The following is a 24,423-nucleotide window of genomic DNA, read 5'->3' as shown; positions in this document are numbered from 1 at the left end:
ACCAACTGCCTTCTGCCAACAATGTCTAGCCCAGGTCTGATCCAAATGTGTGAAAAGACAACAGAAGCCTTTGAGCGCCAACATTGCATTCCACATGGAAACTGTCTTGCTTTACATTGGAAAAAACATACGCTTTACTTTCTTCAGCTTTATGTCTTATAGACTGCCTTTCAAATACGGAAATGCCCCATTTTGAGATTTTGCTCAAAATTCTATCTGGGATTATGTGTATACTAAACTTTAAAGTTCTGGCATGTGGGGAAATTTCTTAAACCCTCCATTTTGACACACAGGCAGATAGATACGTCTCCCATATTTCAGCCTGTCTCAGACTACATGTTGCCCCATTTTTAGGTTTCCAGTTCATGGGAAAGTACCCTAATAATGTGATACCCTTCTGATCTAGTACCCATCAAGGGGACCTAGAATTTATTGCACCTTGCTAGTGCTGAAAGAAGAGCAATGGTTCCAAAACTTGGGTCTCCAGCTGGTTTTGAACTACAGTTCCCGCCATCCCTGACCGCTGGTCTTGCTAGCTACGGATGATGGGAGTTGTAGTCCAAAAAACAGCTGGAGACCCAAGTTTGGGCAGCGCTGTTCTAGAGCTTCAAGCAGCAAATGTTCTAGGACTGCCAGTTCCCATATGAACTGTTCCATATACAGTGGAACCTTGATTGTTGAACATAATCTGTTCCAAAAGACCGTTCGACTTTCAAAACTATCAACAACCGAGGTGCCATGGGCTGTCAGCAAGTTCAATGGGGGGAATTGAGAAACTCACCTCAGAAGCCATTTGACTTCCGAGGTGCGTTTGAAGATGGAAGCAATTACTTCCAGGTTTTTGGTGTTCGGGTTCTGAATTGTTCGGCTTTTGAAACGCTTGAAAAATGAGGTTCCACTGTACTAAGATTAATTAGGCCAGCCTTGCTCCAGATACCTTGATTTAAGAAGTGAGATTAGTGGTTTCTAAGACATGTGTGTAAGATCTTGGAGTGGCACATCTGTCAGGCACCTGTGTCAGATTTTTAAGGAATCTTTTAAAGTGTATATTTCATTTGCCCAGCTCTTGAATGATCAAAATATGACATATAATGATTAGCACCCAGGATTAGTATTATATATAATATATCGACCAATGGAAACTTCCAGGTCAGAAGGGTTTCCTTTCTGACAGATTATTGACCACCCAGAACTGTTTTTTTAAAAAAATGTATATGCGATTTTATATCATTTTAATCTTGTTTTGAGCTTTTACACATTGTAATTGGTGTTTTTGTCTTGATACTGGTCATTGACCCTGATAAAATGACTTGTGCTTGTGCAATAGTTGGTGGATTTTACACGTTTATAAATTGTTTTATGGAGTTCCTGTTTGGCTGCCATGGCGAGCAGCTGTACCCAAAACAGCGGAGCCCTTTCTTGTGAATAACAAGGATAATATGGAAGTAATTATCCTCCCAACCCGCCCCCCCCCCCAGGCCAGGAGGGGAGCAGCCCACCCGCAGATCGTCCAATACCTGCTGCCCATCCTGAGGGAACGCGGGGGGCAGGGGGAGCTAGGTGCAATGCACCTTGCGTCTTGGGAACTCTCCAGAGCCGGTGCCATGAGCAGAGGACACCTGTTTTTTAAGATAAAAAATCGGACTTAATTAACAGGCATGCTCTGAACTAGCAGGGATAAAATAACTTGCTAATTTAACCAGCCGCTGAGAAGGACTCGATCTGGAGAAAGACTTCCCTCGTAACTAAAGGACAACTGTTTGAAATATGAGTGGACGCTAAGCTTAACTACGAAATGGACAGTGTGAAATTTTGACTATGATTCTGGCAATGACCATGGAGGGAAAGATGAAAGGAATTCCTGATTGGAGTTATTGTGTTAGTGCAGAGGCACCATCTCATTAGCAGCTGGAAAGAGACCAAAGAGAAGAATTCTGGATATCTGCCCAGGATGAATGGTGGACTGTAATGCAGTTAAAATTATCTGTGTGAGCAGAAAATGAAAGTAACATCGCTGAGGAGCAAGAACAACAGCACAAAGGACTGACCCGCTTGTTGAATTAACTGATGGATTAATTGTATAGCCCCAGGGGGAGGTGAGCCTTTACTACTCTCTTTTGATATATTTGTACTTGCAGTTTTACCTGGTAAACCTCCCCCGAGAGGCAACTGTTTGAAATATGCAAGCAGGGCAGAAAGAGCATCCTGCTGCCATTGTGGTTTAATTAGAATACTGACTGGGTGAAGATTCTGGCAGCTACCCTCAGCGGAAGGATGCAAAGAATTCTGGACAGGAGTTATTCTGTTTCGGCAGAGGTACCATCATGTTGAGAGATGGGGAGAGATTACAGAGGGGAATTATGGATGTCTGCCTGGGGCTAATGGTGTCTCTTTGTTTGGGATGTGGCATATTATGGCTTCTGTGAGCAGAAACTGAAAACGGAATTGCTGGAGTGTGGATAATGACAGGAGAAAATATTTCATACAGAAAAGAAGGCGGACGTTGGACAGACCAGTGGTTTTAAAAATAAATGAAAATTAAATGAAGGATTAACATCGAAATGGTTTATTGATTGATTAATTAAGAAATGCAATGTAATATTAGATTATCAGCACTTCACGAAATTCAGAGCATGGGAAGTCACCCAAAGATATATAACTTGGCATTTATATTTGGCTTTTCTGATTGTATTGTAATTTGGAATGTTTTAATGTGGTTTTTATTGGATTATTAAATTGGAAAACTTAATAAATATTATTTTCAAAAAATATATAAATTGTTTTAAAGTTGCTCTAGTCGCTCTTTAGATTTTTTTCATTCTGTTATGTATTTATTGCTTTGAAGCAATTACACTTAATTTTGATGTGATTCTAAGGTGCCTTGTTTACATGTTCTAAATGCAGCTCGTTTTAACCAGTAACACCTCGTGTTATTCTAACCAAGGCAGTGTCCAAAACTGCTCTTACCGGTTTGGTTGTTTTTTCTCTTTTTTCTGAAACTGCCACACCTTTTTGGTCTTTTTTGCGTCCTTGTTCGAATTTTTTTGATGTGTTTTGCTGTTTTAAAAAGATGTGTTGCTATTATGCCATAATGCCATCACACAGAAGAAGAAGAAGCTGCAGCAGTAAAATAAAAATTAAAATGCCTCAACAGCAGCAGGAGAGGCACAGCACACAAAATAACCCAGGAGTATTTACTAAAACAGAAAACGGGCAGCATGATCAGTAGTATTTGTGGTGAGCAACGAAGCACACACTGAGCACTAGAAAATGTTCTTGCAGCGTAGGCTATGTACACAACGTACATTTAAAGCAAATTGCTTCACCCAAGGAATCCTGGGAAATGTAGTTTACCCTTCACTGAGCTACTATGCCCTGTACCCTTCACAAACTACAGTTCCCAGGATACTGCAGGGGAAGGTGTGTGCTTTAATGTGCTGCCAAGGAAGAGGGAAACTAGGATTTGAGAGGCAGCGTAGAAGAGAGCATGATGGGAACTGTAGCTTCTGAAGCAGGGCCTAAAACACAAAACTAGGTAGTAGTTTGAGGGTTGGACTAGGACCCGGGAGGTAAAGGTAAAGGTAAAGGGACCCCTGACCGCTAGGTCCAGTCACGGAAAACTCTGGGGTTGCGGCACTCATCTTGCTTAACTGGCCGAGGGAGCCAGCGTACGGCTTCCGGGTCATGTGGCCAGCATGACTAAGCTGCTTCTGGCAAACCAGAGCAGCACACAGAAATGCCGTTTACCTTCCCACTGGAGCGGTACCTATTTATCTACTTGCACTTTGATGTGCTTTCGAACTGCTAGGTTGGCAGGAGCAGGGACCGAGCAACAGGAGCTCACCCCGTTGTGGGGATTCGAACCGCCAACCTTCTGATCGGCAAGCCCTAGGCTCAGTGGTTTAGACAACAGCGCCACCTGCGTCCCTAGGACCCGGGAGAACGGGGTTCAAATCCCCAACAGGCCATGAAGCTCACTGGGTAATATTGAGCCAGTAGCTGTCTCTCCGCCAAACCCACCTCACAGGTTGTTGTGAGGATAAAACGGGGAGTCGGAGAGCCGTATGTGCCACTTAAAACTCCTCAAAGGATAGATAGATGATAGATAGATGATAGATAGATAGATAGATAGATAGATAGATAGATATAGATATAGATGGTAAAATAGAATGAAAACTACAAAACAATTCCATCAAAAGTGCATATTCTCCTGAAACCAATACTTTGACACAAATGCTTTCTCATTAACAAACATGTTTGTGTTTCCCTTTTTCACTACAGTGGTACCTCGGTTTACGAACTTAATCCATTCCGGAAGCCTGTCCTTAAACCAAAGCATTCTTAAACCAAGGCATGCTTTCCCATAGGAGGTAATGGAAAATGGATTAATCCGTTCCAGATGATGAAAAACAACCCCTAAAACAGCAGTTTAACATGAATTTTACTATCTAACAAGACCATTGATCCATAAAATGAAGGCAATAATCAATGTACTGTACTATACTATAAAAGAAATAAGACAGTATTGTAGGTGATAAAAATTTTTAAAAAAATTTCCCTTACGTGCACTGATGATAGCCATTGTTTGGATGGGGGGCTTTTATCCATTTCTGCAGTCACACAATCAACCAGTAGCTGAACTGGGCTCAACACAGCCACAAAAACAAGCCACAAAAACGGAGTCACAAGCCACAGTCACAAGTCTGTCCCATAAACACACAAAAAATAGCAAAAACAAAAGCTCCAAATATCACCTCTGTGTTGTGTGGGTGCTCAGGACTCAACAGCCGACAGACTCAACAGGAAGCCTCTGATTAGCAGCAGGGGACTCAATTTACAAATGGAACACACTCACCAGGAAGCGAAACATGTTCTTATTCCAAGGCAAAGTTCACAAACCAAAACACCTACTTCCGGATTTGCAGCGTTCTTATTCCAAGTGGATCATAAACTAAGCTGTTCTTAAACCAAGGTACCACTGTATCTTAGAACTGAGAGCAACAAGCAATCGGCTGTAGAGAGAATCGACACTGCGTACACAGTTATTTTGCTGAAATTGATAGTCTCTAAGTCGGGGGGAGTTGGCTGTTGTTTGTATACGTGTAGCATTCTCATTTCAGCAGCCTCGACTTTTGTAACTGGAGTCAGTCACGGCTCTGCCCTCCCAGGCCAGGTTGAGGAAAGGGCTGCAAGGCAAGGAATGGGTCTTTAAGGACTCGCAGCCAAGACGGTTAGCTATTGCATGACACAATGTCAGATAACTTCTCCACAAACCAACCAGAATGAATGCACAATAAACTGTGGATGTCAGAAAACCTCTGCAAACTTTGTGCAAAGAAATCAGGGTGAGTGCTCAATAAATAGGTCATCTGCAAGTAACCTTAGTCTAAATCAAAATTTAAGAGCACACAAAAATACTGAATTAACTTTTTATCTTAGCTCGTCTATTAGCAATGGCTTTTGAAGGTTTTCCCTCCACTCACCAACAATGTCAGATGAACATTTTTTTAAAAAAATTGTAATATTAATACATCTACTAAGCAATACCTTTAGTGGAAGTCTCATCTTCCTTATCATCATTTTCTTTACTTAGCCTGTTACAGGTATCACCCGAAATACGTAAATTGACAACCCATTTGATTATGGAAGATGCTGCTGTTTTCCTGAAGTCATCTGAAATAAATGACATATGATTTTGGACTTTGCCCCATTAAGCAAAATACAACTTAAATGGCAGAAGCCCTGGGGAGTTTTGTAAGAATTTGGTGAGAGCATTTACAAAGTCCACATAAATCCAGTAAACATTTTGCTACTTGCTGCCCCCCATATGTGTCCCAAACCATAAACCTCAGTGTGGCAAGTACCAGTAAATGACCACAGGGCAACTTTTAGTTCTGCAACTGCAAGTGTGTTTATGGACAGGGCTGGATTTAGGTTTGATGAGGCCCTGAGCTACTGAAGGTAATGGGGCCCTTTATAGGCCCTTTATATGTCCAAATGTCCTTTGTCAACAACAAATTGCCGCTGTTTTTTGTGTTGAACATATGCTATATGGTCATTTATGGACCTAATAGGTATCTAAAGCCATTTGCACATAACAAATAGGAGCCTACGCAACACAAAACACTGTTGCTGTATGTAGGTTTTATTTTGTTTTTTATCTTATATTTTGAAAATGTACATCCAGGTGTTTTTTTCCTTTAATTTTTTTTTGGGGCCCCCAAGAGAGTGAGGCCCTAAGCTATAGCTTGTTTAAAGGTAAAGGGACCCCTGACCATTAGGTCCAGTCGCGGACGACTCTGGGGTTGCGGCATTCATCTCTCTTTATTGGCCGAGGGAGCCGGCGTACAGCTTCCGGGTCATGTGGCCAGCATGACTAAGCCGCTTCTGGTGAACCAGAGCAGCACACAGAAACGCCGTTTACCTTCCCACCGGAGCGGTACCTATTTATCTACTTGCACTTTGACATGCTTTCAAACTGCTAGGTTGGCAGGAGCTGGAACCGAGCAACGGAAGCTCACCCCATCGCGGGGATTCGAACCGCCTACCTTCTGATTGGCAAGCCCTAGGCTCTGTGCTTTAGACCACAGCACCACCCGCCCTTATTTATTTATTTAGCTAGCTTATACATAAATCCAGCACTGTTCATGGATGGCCTGCATGAGTCACGGAGCCTGCCCCCCCAAAAGGAAAATAACTGTGCATGTTTTAAAGTAAGCATATAGAACATTTCTGCCTATCGAGGCTAAAACCTCATTCCCAAGACCGAAAGTAAAGAAATGTAAAGCAACTCACCAATAAAATCTAGTTTCTCGTCGTCCATGCAAATGCCGTAACACCGAGGGAAGAAAGCTTTTGGATTGGCTGACACGTACCATGGCAAATTCCTCATATGCAAACAAAGCCCAATCTTTAAATAAAACAAGGGTATTACCTGAGGTTGGTTGCTTTAATAGACACGTGCAGGTCAAAAGAAAAAGGAAGGATTCTGTGATTCTAAGAAAACAATCTTGCCTCTCTCCAAATGTGTAAAAATGATATGTGTTCTAAGTCTGCTTACGGAGTGAGCTCCCGTTGCCCTGTCCCAGCTCCTGCCAACCTAGCAGTTTGAAAGCACCCCAGCACAAGTAGATAAATACTGTATTTTTCTGTGTATAAAACAATGCTTTTTGCTATAAAAAAAAATAGGCAAGAATTGGGTGTTGTCTTCAGATAGTGAACGCAGAGGGGGGGCATGTGATTAATGGCAGCAGCAAGCAGAAGATTGGCAGCAGCAATTGGGCGGGTGACTGGGGGCTGCAGCAAGGTCTGCTGGCGATTGGCTGTGGCAATTGGGCAGGCGATTGGCAGCTGTGGCGAGGCGGGCAGGTGATTGGCAGCTGTGGCAAGTGGGCAGGTGGCCTGTTGGTGGCGGCGAGACAATTGGCGAGGTGTGCGATCGGCAGTGGCTGTGGGAAGCGATCGGCGGTGGCGGGCAGGCGGTTGAGCGATTGGCGGAAGTGACCTACCCCCCCCCCAAAAAAGCTAACAACTTAATTTCTTAATTTTGGGTTAAATAAAATAGGGCTTGTCTTATACATGGGGATGTCTTATGCACTGAAAAATACGGTCAGTACTACTGCAGCAGGAAGGTAAATGGCATTTCCATTTGCTCTGGCTTCCACCACAGTGTCCCATTGCACCAGAAGTGGTTAAGTCATGCTGGCCATATGACCCGGAAAAGCTGTCTGTGGACAAACGCCAACTCCCTTGGCCTGAAAGTGGAGATGAGCACTACACCCAATGGTTGAATTCAACTGGACATAACCATCCAGGTGTCCTTTACTTTTACCCTTTTTACTTTACTCTATTAGGTACTGTAGTTTTGTGGGCTGGAGATTCTTCTCCTGCCTGCAATCCGCTGCAGTCTTTGGACACATGAGATCATTTCATTTTTTAATAACCGTATTTTTCGCTCTATAAGATGCACCAGACCACTAGATGCACCTACTTTTTGGAGGAGGAAAACAAGAAAAAAAAATGTTCTGAATCTCAGAAGCCACAACAGCAAGAGGGATCGCTGCACAGTGAAAGCAGCAATCCCTCTTGCTGTTCTGGCTTCTGGGATAGCTGCGCAGCCTGCATTCGCTCCATAAGACGCGCACACATTTCCCCTTACTTTTTAGGAGGGAAAAAGTGAGTCTTATCGAGCAAAAAATACGGTACATTTTTACTCTGCTTTCTCCCAGAGGAGCTTGCATACGGTTCCCATTGAGGGAGTCTACATGACCAGGCCTTCTTGGCTTCAGCAATACTGTGGAAGGGGTGTCAGAAAAACACCCTGGCTGTTTTGGGGAGGTGGGAGCAGGGTCGTGACCCATCATGACCCCTACCAACCATGCACTCAGCATGCATAGAGAATTGCCAGTCAGTCAGTCAAGTTTATTGCTTATAGCCAAAGGCTGCTGCAATGTATACAACGTCATTCAATAAAATATATACTAGTTCGATACAAAACTTAAAAACATTGTCAAAACATGACCTAATCTGCACAAAAATATAAAAACTCCTTAATATACAAATTCAAACATTAGACATTAAAATTTATAAGCTAAAATCACCACAGGTCCACTAATATATTAAAAGTAATGTTAAATAATACAACAGACAATTATGTACAATGTTTAGTGATAAAGATACAACTTGGTGTAAGGTAAAGGGACCCCTGACCATTAGGTCCAGTCATGGTCGACTCTGGGGTTGCGGCGCTCATCTCACTTTATTGGCCAAGGGAGCCGGCATACAGCTTCCGGATCATGTGGCCAGCATGACTAAGCCGCTTCTGGCGAACCAGAGCAGCGCACGGAAACGCCATTTACCTTTCCGCTGGAGTGGTACCTATTTATCTACTTGCACTTTGATGTGCTTTCGAACTGCTAGGTTGGCTGGAGCTGGGACAGAGCAATGGGAGCTCACCCTGAGAGCTAGTCTGGTGTAGTGGTTAAGAGCGGTGGACTTGTAATCTGCTGAACCGGGTTTGATTCCCCGCTCCTCCACCTGCAGCTGCTGGGTGACCTTGGGCTAGTCACACTTCTTTGAAGTCTCTCAGCCCCACTCACCTCACAGAGTGTTTGTTGTGAGGGAGGAAGAGAAAGGAGAATGTTAGCCTCTTTGAGACTCCTTAGGGTAGTGATAAAGCGGGATATCAAATCCAAACTCTTCTTCTTCCTGTCACAGGGATTCGAACCGCCAACCTTCTGATCAGCAAGCCCTCGGCTCTGTGGTTTAGACCACAGCGCCACCCGCATCCCTTACAACTTGGTATAGATGGGGTCAAATAAATTCAGCATGCATAGAATTGCAGCATTCTGGTGAAAATTGCTGCCGTTGGCGGGTTTTATCTGTGGACAGGAATGCAAATTGGTCAAGTGAATAGCATCAGTATTTGTAAGAGCCTTATGCATCATTGAAGTGGCACGCAAGGTGATTTCTGATTTCCTAATGGGATGGAAGAGAGTTTGCCAGCAAGCAAGCACTTCAGCTCTGTTTTTCTCCTGTTCAGCAGCATCCCTTCCATTCAGGAAACGGTGCTGTCCAGACCCAAAACATGGCGCCGTGATGCAATGGAAGGAATTAGACCAGGGGTCAGCAAACTACGGTCCATGGGCCAGATCCGGCCCAATTGCCCTCAGGATCCAGCCTGCGGACATTCTGTGGGTCGGCGATTCTGTTTGTTATTTTTTTCCATTATTTTTTTTCCAGCACTGCCATTTTTGGGGGCGCCATTTCCCCCCCTCTCCCTCTCACACATTGCAGCGCCTCCTCCCTCCCTTCTCCTAGCTTCTCCCCACCCTGCTGTTATGTACTAAGCTTGGATCCTAGAACAATAGGCAAGTAGGAACCTAGAATGCAGCAACTGGTTGGCTTGCAGGAAAAGACCAATCAGGCTCCAGGAGGAAGTTAATCAGCCTATTAGGCTGGTATGATCGTAGAATGCAGCAACTGATTGGCCTGCAGGTAAAGACCAATCAGGCTCCAGGAGGAAGTTAATCAGCCTATTAGGCTGGTAGGATCATAGAATGCAACAACTGATTGGCCTGCAGGAAAAGACCAATCAGGCTCCAGGAGGGAAGCAGAATCAGTCAATCAGACGGGACTCATTTTGTAAATAATGTATATAAAAGCCTGAGGTTTGGGGGGCAATTCAATCACTGTTTTATAAGCTGCAATAAAGAGCATGAAATCACTACAGGGCTCCGAGTATATTTCACCTGCGTAGTGGAGGAAGGGGGCTGGGCTGAGCTGGCTGAGCGCCAATTTTAGCCAGCGCCTTTCCGGAGCCAGCCAGCCCTTTCAGATTGCTCATCCCTCCAACACCGCCGACAGCCTCTGCCACTCGCAGGTTTGGGGGACGGTGAACCAGCCCCCTCCAAAAAAAGCTTGCTGACCCCTGAATTTAACCAAGGCACTCGCCGATTGCAAAGGGCCGGTTAACAGTAGATACAGTGTGTCCTCTATTTAAGAGGCTTTTTCTCTGCAGCCTCTTATAGTTGTTTTAACTGCGAATCTTTTAGTTCTTTTGCTCCCACAGTTGTTTTAACTGCGTGCCCTTGTTTGTTTTTAGTTCTTATTTGTTTTAATTATCAGTTTTTTTATCCATCCACTATCCATGTCTAATCCTGTATTTTATCCAGATGTTTTATCCTATGCCTTATCGGTTAAAAAAATCCTAACTGCTATTTTATCTATATGCTTTTTAAACCTGGTCTGATACCATAATAAAGTTCATTCATTCATTCATTCATTCATTCAGTAGATACCTTATAAAATATAAAATCCTGCAAGGAAAATGTGGCAAGCGTTGGAGAAAATCAGAAAGGAGGTGGAAGCTGACAAGTGCCAGCTTGCGCTCTGCAAGAACCTGGGTGGAACAATACAATCCTTCTAAACAAGATGAAAGCAGAGGTTCTCCCCAGCTGCTTTTTATCTTGTAAGTGGTATTGATCAGTAATAAGTGTAAGAAATCAAAGCTCACACAATTAGGATGTGTTCCCTAATCAATACCAATGCTGAGCTTTCTTTATTGGTGGGGGTCGTTTCTGACAAAATGGGTGGATTTTGTTGGAATTCATAAAATTCCAAAACGATGTGCGGGGTAGAAAGCCCCGATTCGGCTACAAGACTGCTTTTCTTGCACAGAAAATCCCACACGTTGCTTTCTTTACAGTTCTGATACCAGAAGTCGGCCGCTTCTGTAATTGACACTACTTACTTTAGTTGTAAAGGAGCCAGTTCTTGCATAATGGTTCAGCATCTGATCAATGTGGAGATTATAGTAATCGACAGCATCCTTTTTTATCGTCCAATAAAAGGTAGTTTCTTCATTTCTTACCAACCTAGACTGGCCCAAAGAAGACTGCATTATGATTCCACCAGGAAACTCCTATCCTATTAACCCAATATTTATTTATTTCATAAAAAATTATATGCCTCTTGATTGTTGTTTCTTCAGCATGTAAACTGCCTTGTGAACAGTCATATAGAAAGGCAGTATACAAATTAAAAGTGAAATGAAAATGAAACGAAAAAACATCAAAGCGGTTTACAAAAAAAAGATAATAAAATTATCGCAAAAAGTTACCACCAGAATTTAATATTAATAAGAAATTATTTATACCCCGCCCATCTGGCTGGGTTTTCCCAGCCACTCTGGGCGGCTCCCAACAGAATATTTAAAAACACAATAAAGCATCACGCATTCAGATGTCTTCTAAAAGTCAGATAGTTGTTTATTTCCTTGACATCTGATGGGAGGGCATTCCACAGGGCGGGTGCCACTACTGATAAGACCCTCTGCCTGCTTCCCTGTAACCTCATTTCTCACAGGGAGGGAACCACCAGAAGGCCCTCGGAGCTGGACCTCAGTGTCTGGGCTAAATGATGGGGGTGGAGATGCTCCTTCAGGTATACTGGGCCAAGGCCATTTAGGGCTTTAAAGGTCAGCACCAAGCCTTTGAATTGTGCTGGGAGCCAATGTAGGTCTTTCAGGACCGGTGTTATGTGGTCTCGGCGGCCACTCCCAGTCACCTGTCTAGTTGCCGCATTCTGGATTAGTTGTAGTTTCTGGGTCACCTTCAATGGTAGCCCTTTATACAGAAAGTTAAAAACCACCATAGAATAGACTGAAACAAATTAAAACATATGCAGACTTTCTAAACATCTGGGTAAAGGGACCCCTGACCATTAGGTCCAGTCGTGACTAACTCTGGGGTTGCGGCGCTCATCTCGCTTTATTGGCTGAGGGAGCCAGCATACAGCTTCTGGGTCATGTGGCCAGCATGACTAAGCCGCTTCTGGCAAACCAGAGCAGTGCACGGAAACAGCGTTTACCTTCCCGCCGGAGCGGTACTTATTTATCTACTTGCACTTTGACGTGCTTTTGAACTGCCAGGTTGGCAGGAGCAGGGATCAAGCAACAGGAGCTCAGCCCGTCACGGGGATTCGAACTGCCGACCTTCTGATTGGCAAGCCCTAGGTCTGTGGTTTAACCCACAGCGCCAACGGCGTCCCCCATGAGAGGACTGCCAGTATGCAATTGGAAATGAGGTGATTAAATGCTCCAGTCAACCCATCCAGACAAAATGGTCCTTGCTACATCTCACATGGCAAAATCTTTCAGGGGGAGCCTGAAGGAGGCGGAACCTCACAAACAGCCCAATGAGGACGAAGCTTGCCCATGGCCAAAATATGTTGCCCAGCAGTGGAGAGGTGTATGGAAAACCAGGGGAATGAAATCCAAAGCAGATTTTTCATATATATTTCACAAAGGTTGCTTCACCGGAACGCTCATTACCTCTGTAACCTTACCATTATATCATGAATGTCATTTGAATTGGCAATCTGACCTTCCTCATCGCGCAAAGTAGTTTTGCTTTCTTTTCAGAGAGCCGTGAAAAATAACAGAACAGAAATCATCAGTGTGTTGCTTTCAGACAAGTTAAGAAGATTGCAGCAAATTAAACTGAGCAGGAACTCATAGGAATTGAGTTCCCTTACCTTTTAAAAATTAATTAATTGCCCAATTCCTGAGCCAAAATTCCACCTATATCTGTAATCAATAAAGTTGTGGCCATTTCTAATCCAGTTTATTAGTCCCATTTTACAGTTAGCAACTCATTCTGCTGAAAATGTTTGCTGACCCTTGCCTATATGGCAACCCATGTCAGAATTGGTGGTTTTTTGGCAGATTTTTTTTTAAAAAGCACAAAAACTATTGGGTGGGGGGAGATTTTAGTGTCCAGATTTTCACTTTTTGAAATATGGCAACCTTAGCTAGGCTTCCTTTCTCCTTGAACTGAGTGACTGACCAGCATGTGATTCTTCATCTCTGGGATAAAAATGAAGGTTTTCAAATTTGATGGGAGAAATAGTTACTACACTGCAGTGTTGAGGCAAACTGACTCCCAACATGTATTAAGCATGGGAGAGGTCTAGTTTCACAGTACAAAACTCATCTGAATTAAGAACTGAAATCCCTTTCTTTCCACAAACAGCATATCCATATATGTATGTCCTGTCTACTGGCTCTTTTTTCACCTGTGCAGATTTTTAACATTTCGTGAGTGAGCCTTCTCTTTCACTAGCTAGAATGTTTGTGAGCATTCTGTGACATCGCAGTAACTAAAGAAATAGCTATGGGCAGTGCTTTTTTCCTGGGGGGACGGAGGGGTACGCAGACCCCTAAACATTTTGTGAATCTAAGTTTGGCCTCATTGAGGGGCAGTATTTCAATATGAGTAAGAAAATGAGAGTACCCCTAAACTTTTTTTTAATAGAAAAAAAAGCATGGCTATGGAAAACTTGAAGACAGGCAAGTCTTGTCTGTGAGAAAGAAAGAAATATGCAAAAGCATGCAAAGCATTCTCCCTTTCCCCATGATAATTAAGTTAAACCATTATGAACTACCAAGGTACCCACAATATCTTTTCCCCCTAAAGGACAAATCAGGAAAATATAAACTTGCATGTTTATTTCTCATATTTTTATGCCAATTTCTGCACAGATAAAAAGCAGGGGGAAGTATTCGAAAGGATTAATGACATTTGAAGGGCTCTTACCAGATTTGACAACGCGTTCAGCGTCATTCCCTTCCTCTTTGTGGTCCGGAATGTCGCCTTTAACAGTGTGCTTTCTCTCTACCCAGCCTCTCTTCCTTAAAGCTGCACGGATTACCGGATAAGGTCCACAGATTGTAAAAATTCTCTTTTCCTGAAATCACAGGCAAATGCCTTTCAGGCTCAGAGCAGACAAGATGGAGATCTCTGATGGACAGCTCCCACAGTTTCATTTTTTAGCAATTTAGCATCCCTATACTTTTTTTTTTTAGCAATTTGGCATCCGCCTCCTTGGACAGCTGTTGGAGGCCTCATTGAATAATCCAGTGGTACCTTAGGTTACATACGCTTCAGGTTACATACGCTTCAGGTTACAGACTCCGCTAAACCAGAAATAGTGCTTCAGGTTAAGAACTTTGTTTCAGGATGAGAACAGAAATCGTGCTCCGGTGGTGCAGCAGCAGCAGGAGGCCCCATTAGCTAAAGTGGTGCTTCAGGTTAAGAACAGTTTCAGGTTAAGAACGGACCTCCAGAACGAATTAAGTACTTAACCTGAGGTACCACTGTATTTAACTGTCCTGCTTTTCCCAGGACACCCCCGAATTACAGAAGCCATCCCAGCTTATGATTCGATCCCAGAATGTTCCGTTTTCCCCCTCCAGCAACCGAGAAGAGTCTTGCATGAGTCAGTGAGATGTTTAGCGCTGGAAACCATTTTCTAGGGCTCCTCTGTGCAGCAGTGTCGAGAGGCCATCGTTGCAATTGCCCACAACGGAGCAACAATACATCAGCCCAGGGCATTGTGTGCAGTGACAACGAAAATTCCCCCTCAGAGCAGCAGCATCATAAAGCCCCCTGAAACCAGGAGCCAAGCTTGCCTACACAGCTGCTTTAAATGTCAGCAAAGTGGCACTGAGAGATGGTTAGCCTCTTCTCCCCTTGTTATTCCCTAGTCTAAAAGCTACCCACAAATTGAAATTCACTCTGAAGTGGGAACATTTAAGTACCTGGATGATTTCCTCCTTCAGGTCCAAATGTCACTTCAGGGTATGGGGAGGGGGGGGCAATGTAAACCAGGAGAGTGGTATTTGAAGAAAGGATCTCACTCACTTCACCAACAGCCCTTCCTATTTCTCAAAAGAGCCATGTTTTGAATCGGGGCTGCGAATTACAGTCATACCTCGGGATTAATACGCTTCAGCGACCCGGAAGTAATGGAATGCGTTACTTCCGGGTTTCGTCGCTCGCGCATGTGCAGACACTCAAAATGACATCACGCGCATGCGCGGAAGTGGTGAAACACGACCCACGCACAGACACGTAGTCACGTGTTACGTTCGCTTCAGGATGTGAACGGGGCTCCAGAACGGATCCCGTTCGCATCCAGATGTACAACTGTACATCAAAAGGTGTGAGGAAAATCCCCATGATGCAATCCTATGGATGCTATATTATCCTTTAAGCAGAAGTTGCACGTGTAACAGAGATCTTTCTCTCTTTGTCAGCTGTAGAAAGGGAAGAGCCTCATGTTTTCAAATGTTTGGCAATAGCAGGAATGCCAGGCCCTGAAGCTTTTATGTACCGTAGCCATCGGTGCAAGTACAGTGGTACCTCGGAAGTCAAACAGAATCCGTTCCGGAAGTCTGTTTGACTTCCAAATCGTTCGTGAACCAAGGTGCATCTTCCGATTGGCTGCAGGAAGCTCCTGCAGCCAATCGGAAGCCGCAGAAGCCCCATCAGACATTCGGGTTGCAAAGAACATTAGCAAACAGGAACAAACTTTGAAGCTTTTTCTTGACTCTCAGAGACAGGGAGGTTATGTCTTCAGACGTAAACTGAAAAATTGGGATATATTTATTATTTGCAAACTGCTGCTACGTGTGCTTTTGAGTTTCAAGCAATTGATTTTTTTAGAATCTTCCTTTTTTGTTGTTTGTTGGATGCATTCCGCTTTCTTCCTCTTTCAGAATCCATGGTACCATATTTGTTGAAGCAAATTTGTTATACGCATGCTAACAATACAGTACAACCAATAAATACTTTGGATAAAAAAACTATTTCTAGTCACATATACCCTGATGGCCTTCTCTGTTAAAAATCTTGCAAGTTTGTATTTGTCTATTTTGGGGGGGGGAGGCAACTCTTCCACAGTCCTCGGGGTCAGCTCTAAAAGTATAAAGAAAATATCACATTACCAAAATAAACAAGGAAAATACAGAATTGGTTATTCAGTCAGTACAAAGCTTCTTTTGTAGACCCCATTCACATACACCTTTGCCGTTTATAAGCTGTGCTGAGAGCTAAAAATTAATCCCAGACAAGACAGAACAATTTAGCATAGTATTTCAGCATCAATTTATTTATTTATTTATTTTTATCCCTTTCCCTTATTTACATCTTTATCATCTACACTTACATAAGAATATATCAAGGTGGTATGCCACATCAAAGAACAAAATCAGCAAAAAGCCAGGTTTGGGGCAAGTACTCTTTGGTGGTTGAGCCCCAGCAGAAAATTAAAATCACAAAATATGCAGCAAAGTAAAGGGTGGAAATCTAGGTTATGAAACCTTTAAAATATGCCCTTTTTGAAGGAACTTTGTTGTTGTTGTTTAGTCGTTTAGTCATGTCCGACTCTTCGTGACCCCATGGACCAGAGCACGCCAGGCACTCCTGTCTTCCACTGCCTCCCACAGTTTAGTTAAACTCATGCTGGTAGCTTCGAGAAAACTGTCCAACCATCTCATCCTGTGTCGTCCCATTCTCCTTGTGCCCTCCATCTTTCCCAACATCAGGGTCTTTTCCAGGAAGTCTTCTCTTCTCATGAGGTGGCCAAAGTCTTGGAGCCTCAGCTTCAGGATCTGTCCTTCCAGTGAGCACTCAGGGCTGATTTCCTTAAAAATGGATAGGTTTGATTTTCTTGCAGTCCATGGGACTCTCAAGAGTCTCCTCCAGCACCATAATTCAAAAGCATCAATTCTTCAGTGATCAGCCTTCTTTATGGTCCAGCTCTGGTCCATGGGGTCACGAAGAGTCGGACACGACTAAACGACTAAACAACAACAAAGTTCCTTCAAAAAGTTTCCCTCTTCCCCTAGCATAGAAAAAAAAGACCACACATTTGGTGAGCTAAAAATAGTGTACTTACAAACTCTCCAAATGTCAGATTCATGTGTTTTCAATACATCAGTCAGAAAACACAGGCAATAAAATTTAGTTAAAGTGGTGGTAAGTTCCTAAATTATTGGTACAGGAATACAATAAAGAGTTGTTAGAGCTGTGTGGTCTGAATTTGGAGCAACCAGCTCCAACCTCTTTAGACGCTGAGCTTCACAGGTAAATGGAAGGGAAACAAAGGCTTAATTGCCTTCCTTCCACAGTGACCTAGCAAAACCTGGCAGGACAGCTTTCTCTATGGCATTAACCCCTTCATGCATTACTTAGACTTAAGCATCTTGGTTATATGAGGCTGGTTATCCCACACCAGGTGCTGATGCCACCAGACTAAGGTTATCAGACTTTTTTTCCAATGAATCCGGGCACACTTTTCAACTTCCTACTAAAAGGATGGATTTTGTCAGGGGACTGATTTGTTAATCCAGGGACTGTCCCCAGGAAACGGGGACATCTGGTAACCTTACACCAGACCTATCATAAAAATGCCGTAGCTGAAGAAACGTACATCAGTCAGCACTAAAAACATGCTCCCGTTTTAAGAGAACATCAAATTAAATACAGTGGTGCCTCGCAAGACGAAATTAATCCGTTCCGCGAGTCTCTTGTCTTGCGGTTGTTTTTTCGTCTTGCGAAGCACGGCTATTAGCGGCTTAGCGGCTATTAACGGCGTAGCATCTTTAAGAAAAAGGAAAAGAACTCGCAAGACGTTTCGTCTTGCGAAGCAAGCCCATAGGGAAAATCGTCTAGCGAAGCGACGCAAAAACCGGAAAACCCTTTCCTCTTGCGCGTTTTTCGTTTTGCGAGGCATTCGTCTTGCGGGGCACCACTGTAAAATCAAACTAGAGTTTTGAACACTGTATAAATGCCACTTAAACACACAGCCAGTTTATTACAACACTCAACCCATTTATTCTCCAGTAAAGTTAGCCAAAAATAATGGCAATGAGCCCTTTAACACCCAGGCCTTGGGGCTTGCTCTTAAAACTCTGCCCACATATACTCTTAAGTCTCTGCCCACAAAGAAAAAGGCTTTAGTGAGCTTTTCTCCTCTCTCTTGGAATGTTGCTGCAGGAGAGAATTCGGCAGAAAATGCCTTTACAGTGAGAAACATTACATGTGAGCAGAAGCTGAACCAGGAGTTGATGCCAAGATCATTTGGGAGATTATCATCCTGAATTAACAATCCTTGCAAACGTAGACAAGAAATGCACCCCCCCTCCCCAGTTATTTCAGCTGCACCTCCAAGCTAACATCCTGGGGCCAGTCTGGACTAACCGTGAACTTTGGTTTGACTTTAATAACAGAATTGCTCTCGAGGTTCTAGATGTTATCCACGCGCCACACCTACCCAACAGTTGCTTTGTTTCAGGAAAGTCGAGAATCATTATTGAAGCCTGTAACCCTATGCATACTAACCTGCTGGGGAATGGGTTGGTGGTGGGGAGCACAGAGACTGAAAATCACCGTCTTCGCCTCCCGCCCCAACTGGCCCCACTTGGCGATTCAGCCAGTGGTGAGGGTTAGTGGCCCCCTCATTATTGGGGGGGCCTTGGCCCCCTGCCCAGAAATATTGAGGGGGCTGAAGCCCCTTCCACCCCCTATAATCGAATCGACCTTTCTGACCCAAGTCCCCATACATTTCTTGAACACAAAGATGCTGGAGACATACCAGGAAACAGTCCCTGGTGGCACGAAACTACAGGAAGGCAATTGTCTAAAGCGATTTTCAGGAATTTTTGAGATGGGAGTTCAGGCTTTGCCAATCCTGTTAGAGGGACAATAAGAACAGAATAAAAGGAAACCTGAGAAACAATCCATGAGGTAGTGTTTTATTTATGTGACATAATAATACTGCGTTAATTTATGCCTGCACCACTGAACATGGGATCTTTTACAGTAGCCCATCGGTAAGATTCCTCCTAACAAACAGAAAGAATACACTACCAGGAAGTAAGATGACTTAAGATCACAAACCAACAGACACAGCTGCACCTTCAACAAAGACTACAGTTTTTAAAGAACTCTGGGTATCTTCCTAAAATCCTTAACACATGTTACATGAGATGCGCATCTAAATGTGCTTTTAAAGGTACAGACTGTTTGGGGACTCAGCAGTGCTGAAAGGGGCATTTCAGTGATTCTGGGTGGCACAAACAAGGGCAAAATTTGAGGTGAACAGTAATTGCATTATAGGACTGCTGGTAAATGCCACCTTTTTACCTCAAATATATATATATATATATATATATATATATATATATGCAGGTTTTGGTGTCCTCGGGTGTCTTCCCGTGTAAAAGTTGGGGTGTCTAGGCGACGTTTCGACGAGGTCTCACTCGTCATCTTCAGGCTGGTGCTTTCGGCTTCTTGTTACTGGAACAGAGCGGGATCTCAATGTTTGAGTTCCTATAAATACTGTAGAGGGGGTGTGGTGTCTAGCCTCCAATGTTCTGGGCAGAGAGGAAGTTCCCAGGCTAGTGTGCCTTTTCTTCTTTTGTTCACTGTAATTAAGGAACAAAAGAAGAAAAGGCACACTAGCCTGGGAACTTCCTCTCTGCCCAGAACATTGGAGGCTAGACACCACACCCCCTCTACAGTATTTATAGGAACTCAAACATTGAGATCCCGCTCTGTTCCAGTAACAAGAAGCCGAAAGCACCAGCCTGAAGATGACGAGTGAGACCTCGTCGAAACGTCGCCTAGACACCCCAACTTTTACACGGGAAGACACCCGAGGACACCAAAACCTGCATTCCTGTACCCGTGAAAATCTACGAAAGCATATATATATATATATATATATATATATATATATATATATATATATATATATGCAAACAAACCTAAAACTACAGAGGACAGGCCTATTACCCTCCCTCTGATATGGCTTCATATTGCCAGGGTGATAATGTCTGAAGCCAAGTCAGAGTGAGGGTGATGCTTTGTGCCCTTACTTCGGAATTTTGTGGGTGATAATAACAACACAATGGCCTTCTGGTTTTGAAACTGGTGCCCAGGGGCAGCAGCTGGGAGCAAGATGACAAAGTTGTGCATCGTGTAGTTTCATGCGTCAGAGAACCAGTTTTGACTGGTTCTCTGTTGAGCATACATGATTAATGTAAGAACATAAGATTTCCTTTACATGAAACTGTAATATCTCATCCATGCATCCCATTTCCATCAGTGGGCAGCCACTCACTCACTCAGATGTGCTCTTATGAAGGGGGCGAAATTCTATGCATACTTACCACATAACACCGGTCTTGAAAGACCTACATTGGCTCCCAGTACATTTCTGAGCACAATTCAAAGTGTTGGTGCTGACCTTTAAAGCCCTAAACAGCCTTGGCCCAGTATACCTGAAGGAGCATCTCCACCCCCATCGTTCTAGCTGGACACTAAGGTCCAGCGCCACGGGCCTTCTGGCGGTTCCCTTACTGCAAGAAGCCAAGTTACAGGGAACCAGGCAGAGGGCCTTCTCGGTAGTGGCGCCCTCCCTGTGGAATGCCCTCCCACCAGATGTCAAAGAGAACAACAACTACCAGACTTTTAGAAGACATCTGACGGCAGCCCTGTTTAGGGAAGTTTTTAATGTTTGATGCATTACTGTATTTTAATATTTTGTTGGAAGCCGCCCAGAGTGGCTGGGGAAGCCCAGCCAGATGGCTGGGGTATAATTATTATTATTATTATTATTATTATTATTATTATTATTATTATTCCTTTCTCCTTCTGTGATGGAACTCCTATTTGGAGACTTCCCTGGCTTTTTTCTGGCCCATGTAGGACCAGTCTGGATAGCTAGCCTTGGTGAAGACTTGACATTTTTATCCCCCAAAAAGTTTTTGATTTGAGTTTCCACTGAAAGGAGTCTGCATCTTAATGTATTAATGTATTTATGTTGTATTTCAATCTTGTTTTTTAAGTTGTATGTTGATCAATTGTTTTATATCAGGTGTTAGCTGCCCTGAGCCCAGTCTTGGCTGGGGTGGGCGGGGTATAAATATAAATATAAAAATTATTATTATTATTATTATTATTATTATTATTATTATTATTATTACCTGGGAGTACAGGAGTCAGCAAAACTTGCTTTGGAGTAAACATGCATGGATTTGGGCTCCCCGATCACCTCTGTGGAAACCCATTTCACAGGAAGTTGGGACATAAAGCAGTGTATAAGGTCATGTCACCGTATTTGGGGGTCATCTCTAAAAATATTAATTTGGAGCACTTTGATCCATCGATACCCTAGCTATGTAAAGGAGATCTTGAAATCCATTTTTTTACTTACTAACTTAAAATCATTTTTTTGCTGTAATTAGTAAGACAAAACGAAAATGATTTGCAAACACTAACGATTTTCTCCTTCATGTTTTCCCTCTTCATTTATAGGTACCAGGAACGATTTTCTTTCTATATGAAGCCGGTTCATCCTGTCATTGTTGCTCCACTGCTTTGCAGTAATCCTGCAAACTGAGAAAGATTGAATAACTGAAACTCTGCTTCCAGTGAAAGGTGCAGAGAGGCTACACATACAGCCAAATATTTAAAAATGCACTTTATGATAGGTAGATTGTTATTACGGTGGTACCTCAGGTTACAGTCACTTCAGGTTATAGACGCTTCAGGTTACAGACTCCGCTAACCCAGAAATATTACCTCAGGTTAAAAACTTTGCTTCAGGATGAGAACAGAAATCACGTGGCGGCAGCGGGAGGCGCCATTAGCCAAAGTGGTAGGTAAAGGTAAAGTGACCCCGGAACGAATTAAGTACTTAACCTGAGGTACCACTGTACACCAATGTGAATGTAGCAAAATGCAGAGTTTCCTTTTCAGTGAAAACTCCACATTAAAGTTGTGTTCTGTTCAGTAGTTAATTCTTGTAAGGGCCATCTCATTACACTTTGTGTGAAGGACGAGGTAGCGTGTTCCCACCCACCTACCTACTTCAGCTTCATAATTAGTTCTGACAACTTCAGTTCTGACTACAGGACAGGATTCTCCAGCACACTTGAGGGCAGTAGGAAAGTTTACAGGATGTGGGCAAGGTATCTTGCCGCCTAAGGCAGCTACCTCACATTTCCTAATGGTAGAGCTGGCCCTGTCCAGAGTTCAGATCTATTCCCTCAGCCTTAAAACCCTTCCCTTCAACCCCAGATGTGTTGAAGCTGGTTTGTGATTTCTTATAGTTATACAAAACCGGTGAAAGCCAAGGATGTCCCAGCCATGTTTTACTGATCCTGCCATTTCTCAAGCTCTTCCAGCTTATCCTTAGCTGTGTTCTCTCTTCAAAGGAAAGCAGTTTTTCTTTCTACCTCTTATTTTCTCTCTGCTACCATCATTTCTTTCGGGTGCACAGAGGTAAGCTATTATTGTTTCATATGGGCTACAGTTGAGTTTAGGAATAGAAAATAGGTTCCAGGGCATTCTGCTTAGAATAATTCAGGCAACCAGCTTAGGTGACATCTCATGTCTGGTTTTTATAACATGCCAAATTATGACAATCCATTGAAACATGGCTGTAATAGACCAGCAGCTATATCACTGATAGATGCTATAAATGATAAGCTATCATGTGCCAGTTACAGTTATGAGAGAAACATGATATAAATCCATCACTGCTTTTAAATTAAACTTGTTTTCATCTTCTCAGCCAAACTAGGTAAAGGTAAACGCACTCCTGACAGTTAAGTCCAGTCACGAACAACTCTGGGATTGTGGCTCTCATCTCGCTTTACAGGCCGAGGGAGCCGGCGTTTGTCCACTCTGCAGTTTTTCCGGGCCATGTGGCCAGCATGACGTTGCGTTCTAGCACAACGAACACCAACACCAGAGCAGCGCATGGAAACACCATTTATCTTCCTGCCGGAGCGGTACCTATTAATCTACTTGCACTTTTTGGCGTGCTTTTGAACTGCTAGGTTGGCAGAAGCTGGGACCGAGCAACGGAAGCTCACCCCGTCGTGGGGATTCGAACCGCTGACCTTTTGATCGGCAAGCCCAAGGCTCAGTGGTTTAGACCACAGCGCCACCCGCGTCCCTGCAGCCAAACTAGGGCACCCCCTAGACCATATGCTAGACTTAAATAGCCTCTGTGAAGAAAGCAAATCTCAAATAGGAAATACTAGGGAATCTGCCATCATTACTCTCAGTGAAATTCTTCTTTCAGGAACAATAGAATTACATGTTCCCCATTCAGTCACTTCCAGTCCAACGTCTCCTTGTAGAATCAACAGGGACACAAAATGAACAGATCAAATAATGCTTTCTGCTGTCACTGCAAAAAAAAGAAGCCGCTGTGTTTATGTTCCAACCAACCACTTCTGTGGATTGATGTGGGAGGTCAGCTGTACATCAGATTCTCCCAAATCATTCCATAAAGGATTTTAAGACATATCACAGGTCTATGTAGTCAATTCTTTGATCCTCCTGCTCTCCGCGTCCAATATATATGTATTATACATGGACATCTCAAAAATGAAGTTATTGGCTTTAAAAGGACAATGATGGCATCCTTGACCGTTTTCCCTTCCAAATGCTTATCTTACCCTCCAGGGAACAGCAAAGCTCCTCTACTTGGTGACACTGGAGGCTCCTCGCTTAGTCCTTTTCCCTCACTAAGAGTTATCCATACTCTCTCCCTAACTACCATTGTGACCTTTGCAGGTAGGCAACCCTGTGCATTCTGGGTGGAGGAGCTGTAGCTAAAGCAAGCTTTTCTGTGGTAGGGCTACCACCCAATGTTTAAAAACTTAATAGACTTTTTCTTCACTTTTTATTGTTACTAAGATTTGTTTAAGCCTCCTTGATAGTCAGTGGAAATATTTAGTTGAGGATTTTGAGATGATTCTTGGCAAATGAAGACTGGGACCTTAGCACAGGGGTTCCAAAGTGGTAGACAGTTCCTAGTTTGAACACGTCTTTGTGAGAAGACCTAATCTTGCCTTCCGAGTTAGGATTTGATTGTGCAAGAAACCTTCCTTTTCCTTTTTGAATGTTCCAGTTCAGCATTCAGTGTTTGTTTACCAGGGACTTGTAAGAACATTACTCTGGGGCTACTATTTTAATGGCTGTATTTTAGTGTTCTCTGCTTTTAGCTTGTAGATGATTTTTAGAAATAAATACAATTTACAAATTATTACTGGGGAGC

At 43.3% G+C, this 24,423-nt stretch overlaps 1 protein-coding gene across 3 annotated transcripts in view; it reads right to left on the bottom strand.

Moving 5' to 3' along the window:
* The window catches only part of TTLL8 (tubulin tyrosine ligase like 8), a 39,570-nt gene extending 15,656 nt beyond the window's left edge, over positions 1 to 23,914 (bottom strand). For 2 of the 3 annotated variants that reach the window (XM_083699165.1, XM_083699163.1), the window contains exons 1-9: positions 23,822 to 23,914; positions 21,630 to 21,746; positions 18,940 to 19,035; positions 16,168 to 16,259; positions 14,097 to 14,247; positions 12,847 to 12,914; positions 11,252 to 11,380; positions 6,796 to 6,910; positions 5,548 to 5,673 (exon numbers count right to left, since the gene is read on the bottom strand). In XM_083699165.1, the coding sequence (XP_083555291.1) occupies positions 5,548 to 5,673; positions 6,796 to 6,910; positions 11,252 to 11,380; positions 12,847 to 12,914; positions 14,097 to 14,247; positions 16,168 to 16,259; positions 18,940 to 19,035; positions 21,630 to 21,705 (853 nt within the window). In that variant the 5' untranslated portion in view covers positions 21,706 to 21,746; positions 23,822 to 23,914. Of the gene's footprint in view, positions 1 to 5,547; positions 5,674 to 6,795; positions 6,911 to 11,251; positions 11,381 to 12,846; positions 12,915 to 14,096; positions 14,248 to 16,167; positions 16,260 to 18,939; positions 19,036 to 21,629; positions 21,747 to 23,735 lie in introns of all 3 variants that reach the window. The other variant, XM_083699164.1, reaches the window with a different exon arrangement.
* Positions 23,915 to 24,423: the final 509 nt, after the last annotated feature.

Source organism: Podarcis gaigeae, assembly GCF_964106915.1.
Source record: "Podarcis gaigeae genome assembly, chromosome: 10".
Taxonomy (NCBI): Eukaryota; Metazoa; Chordata; class Lepidosauria; order Squamata; family Lacertidae; genus Podarcis; species Podarcis gaigeae.
The sequence above is the reverse complement of the archived record's forward strand: the minus strand, read 5'-3'. Positions and strand labels throughout refer to the sequence as shown.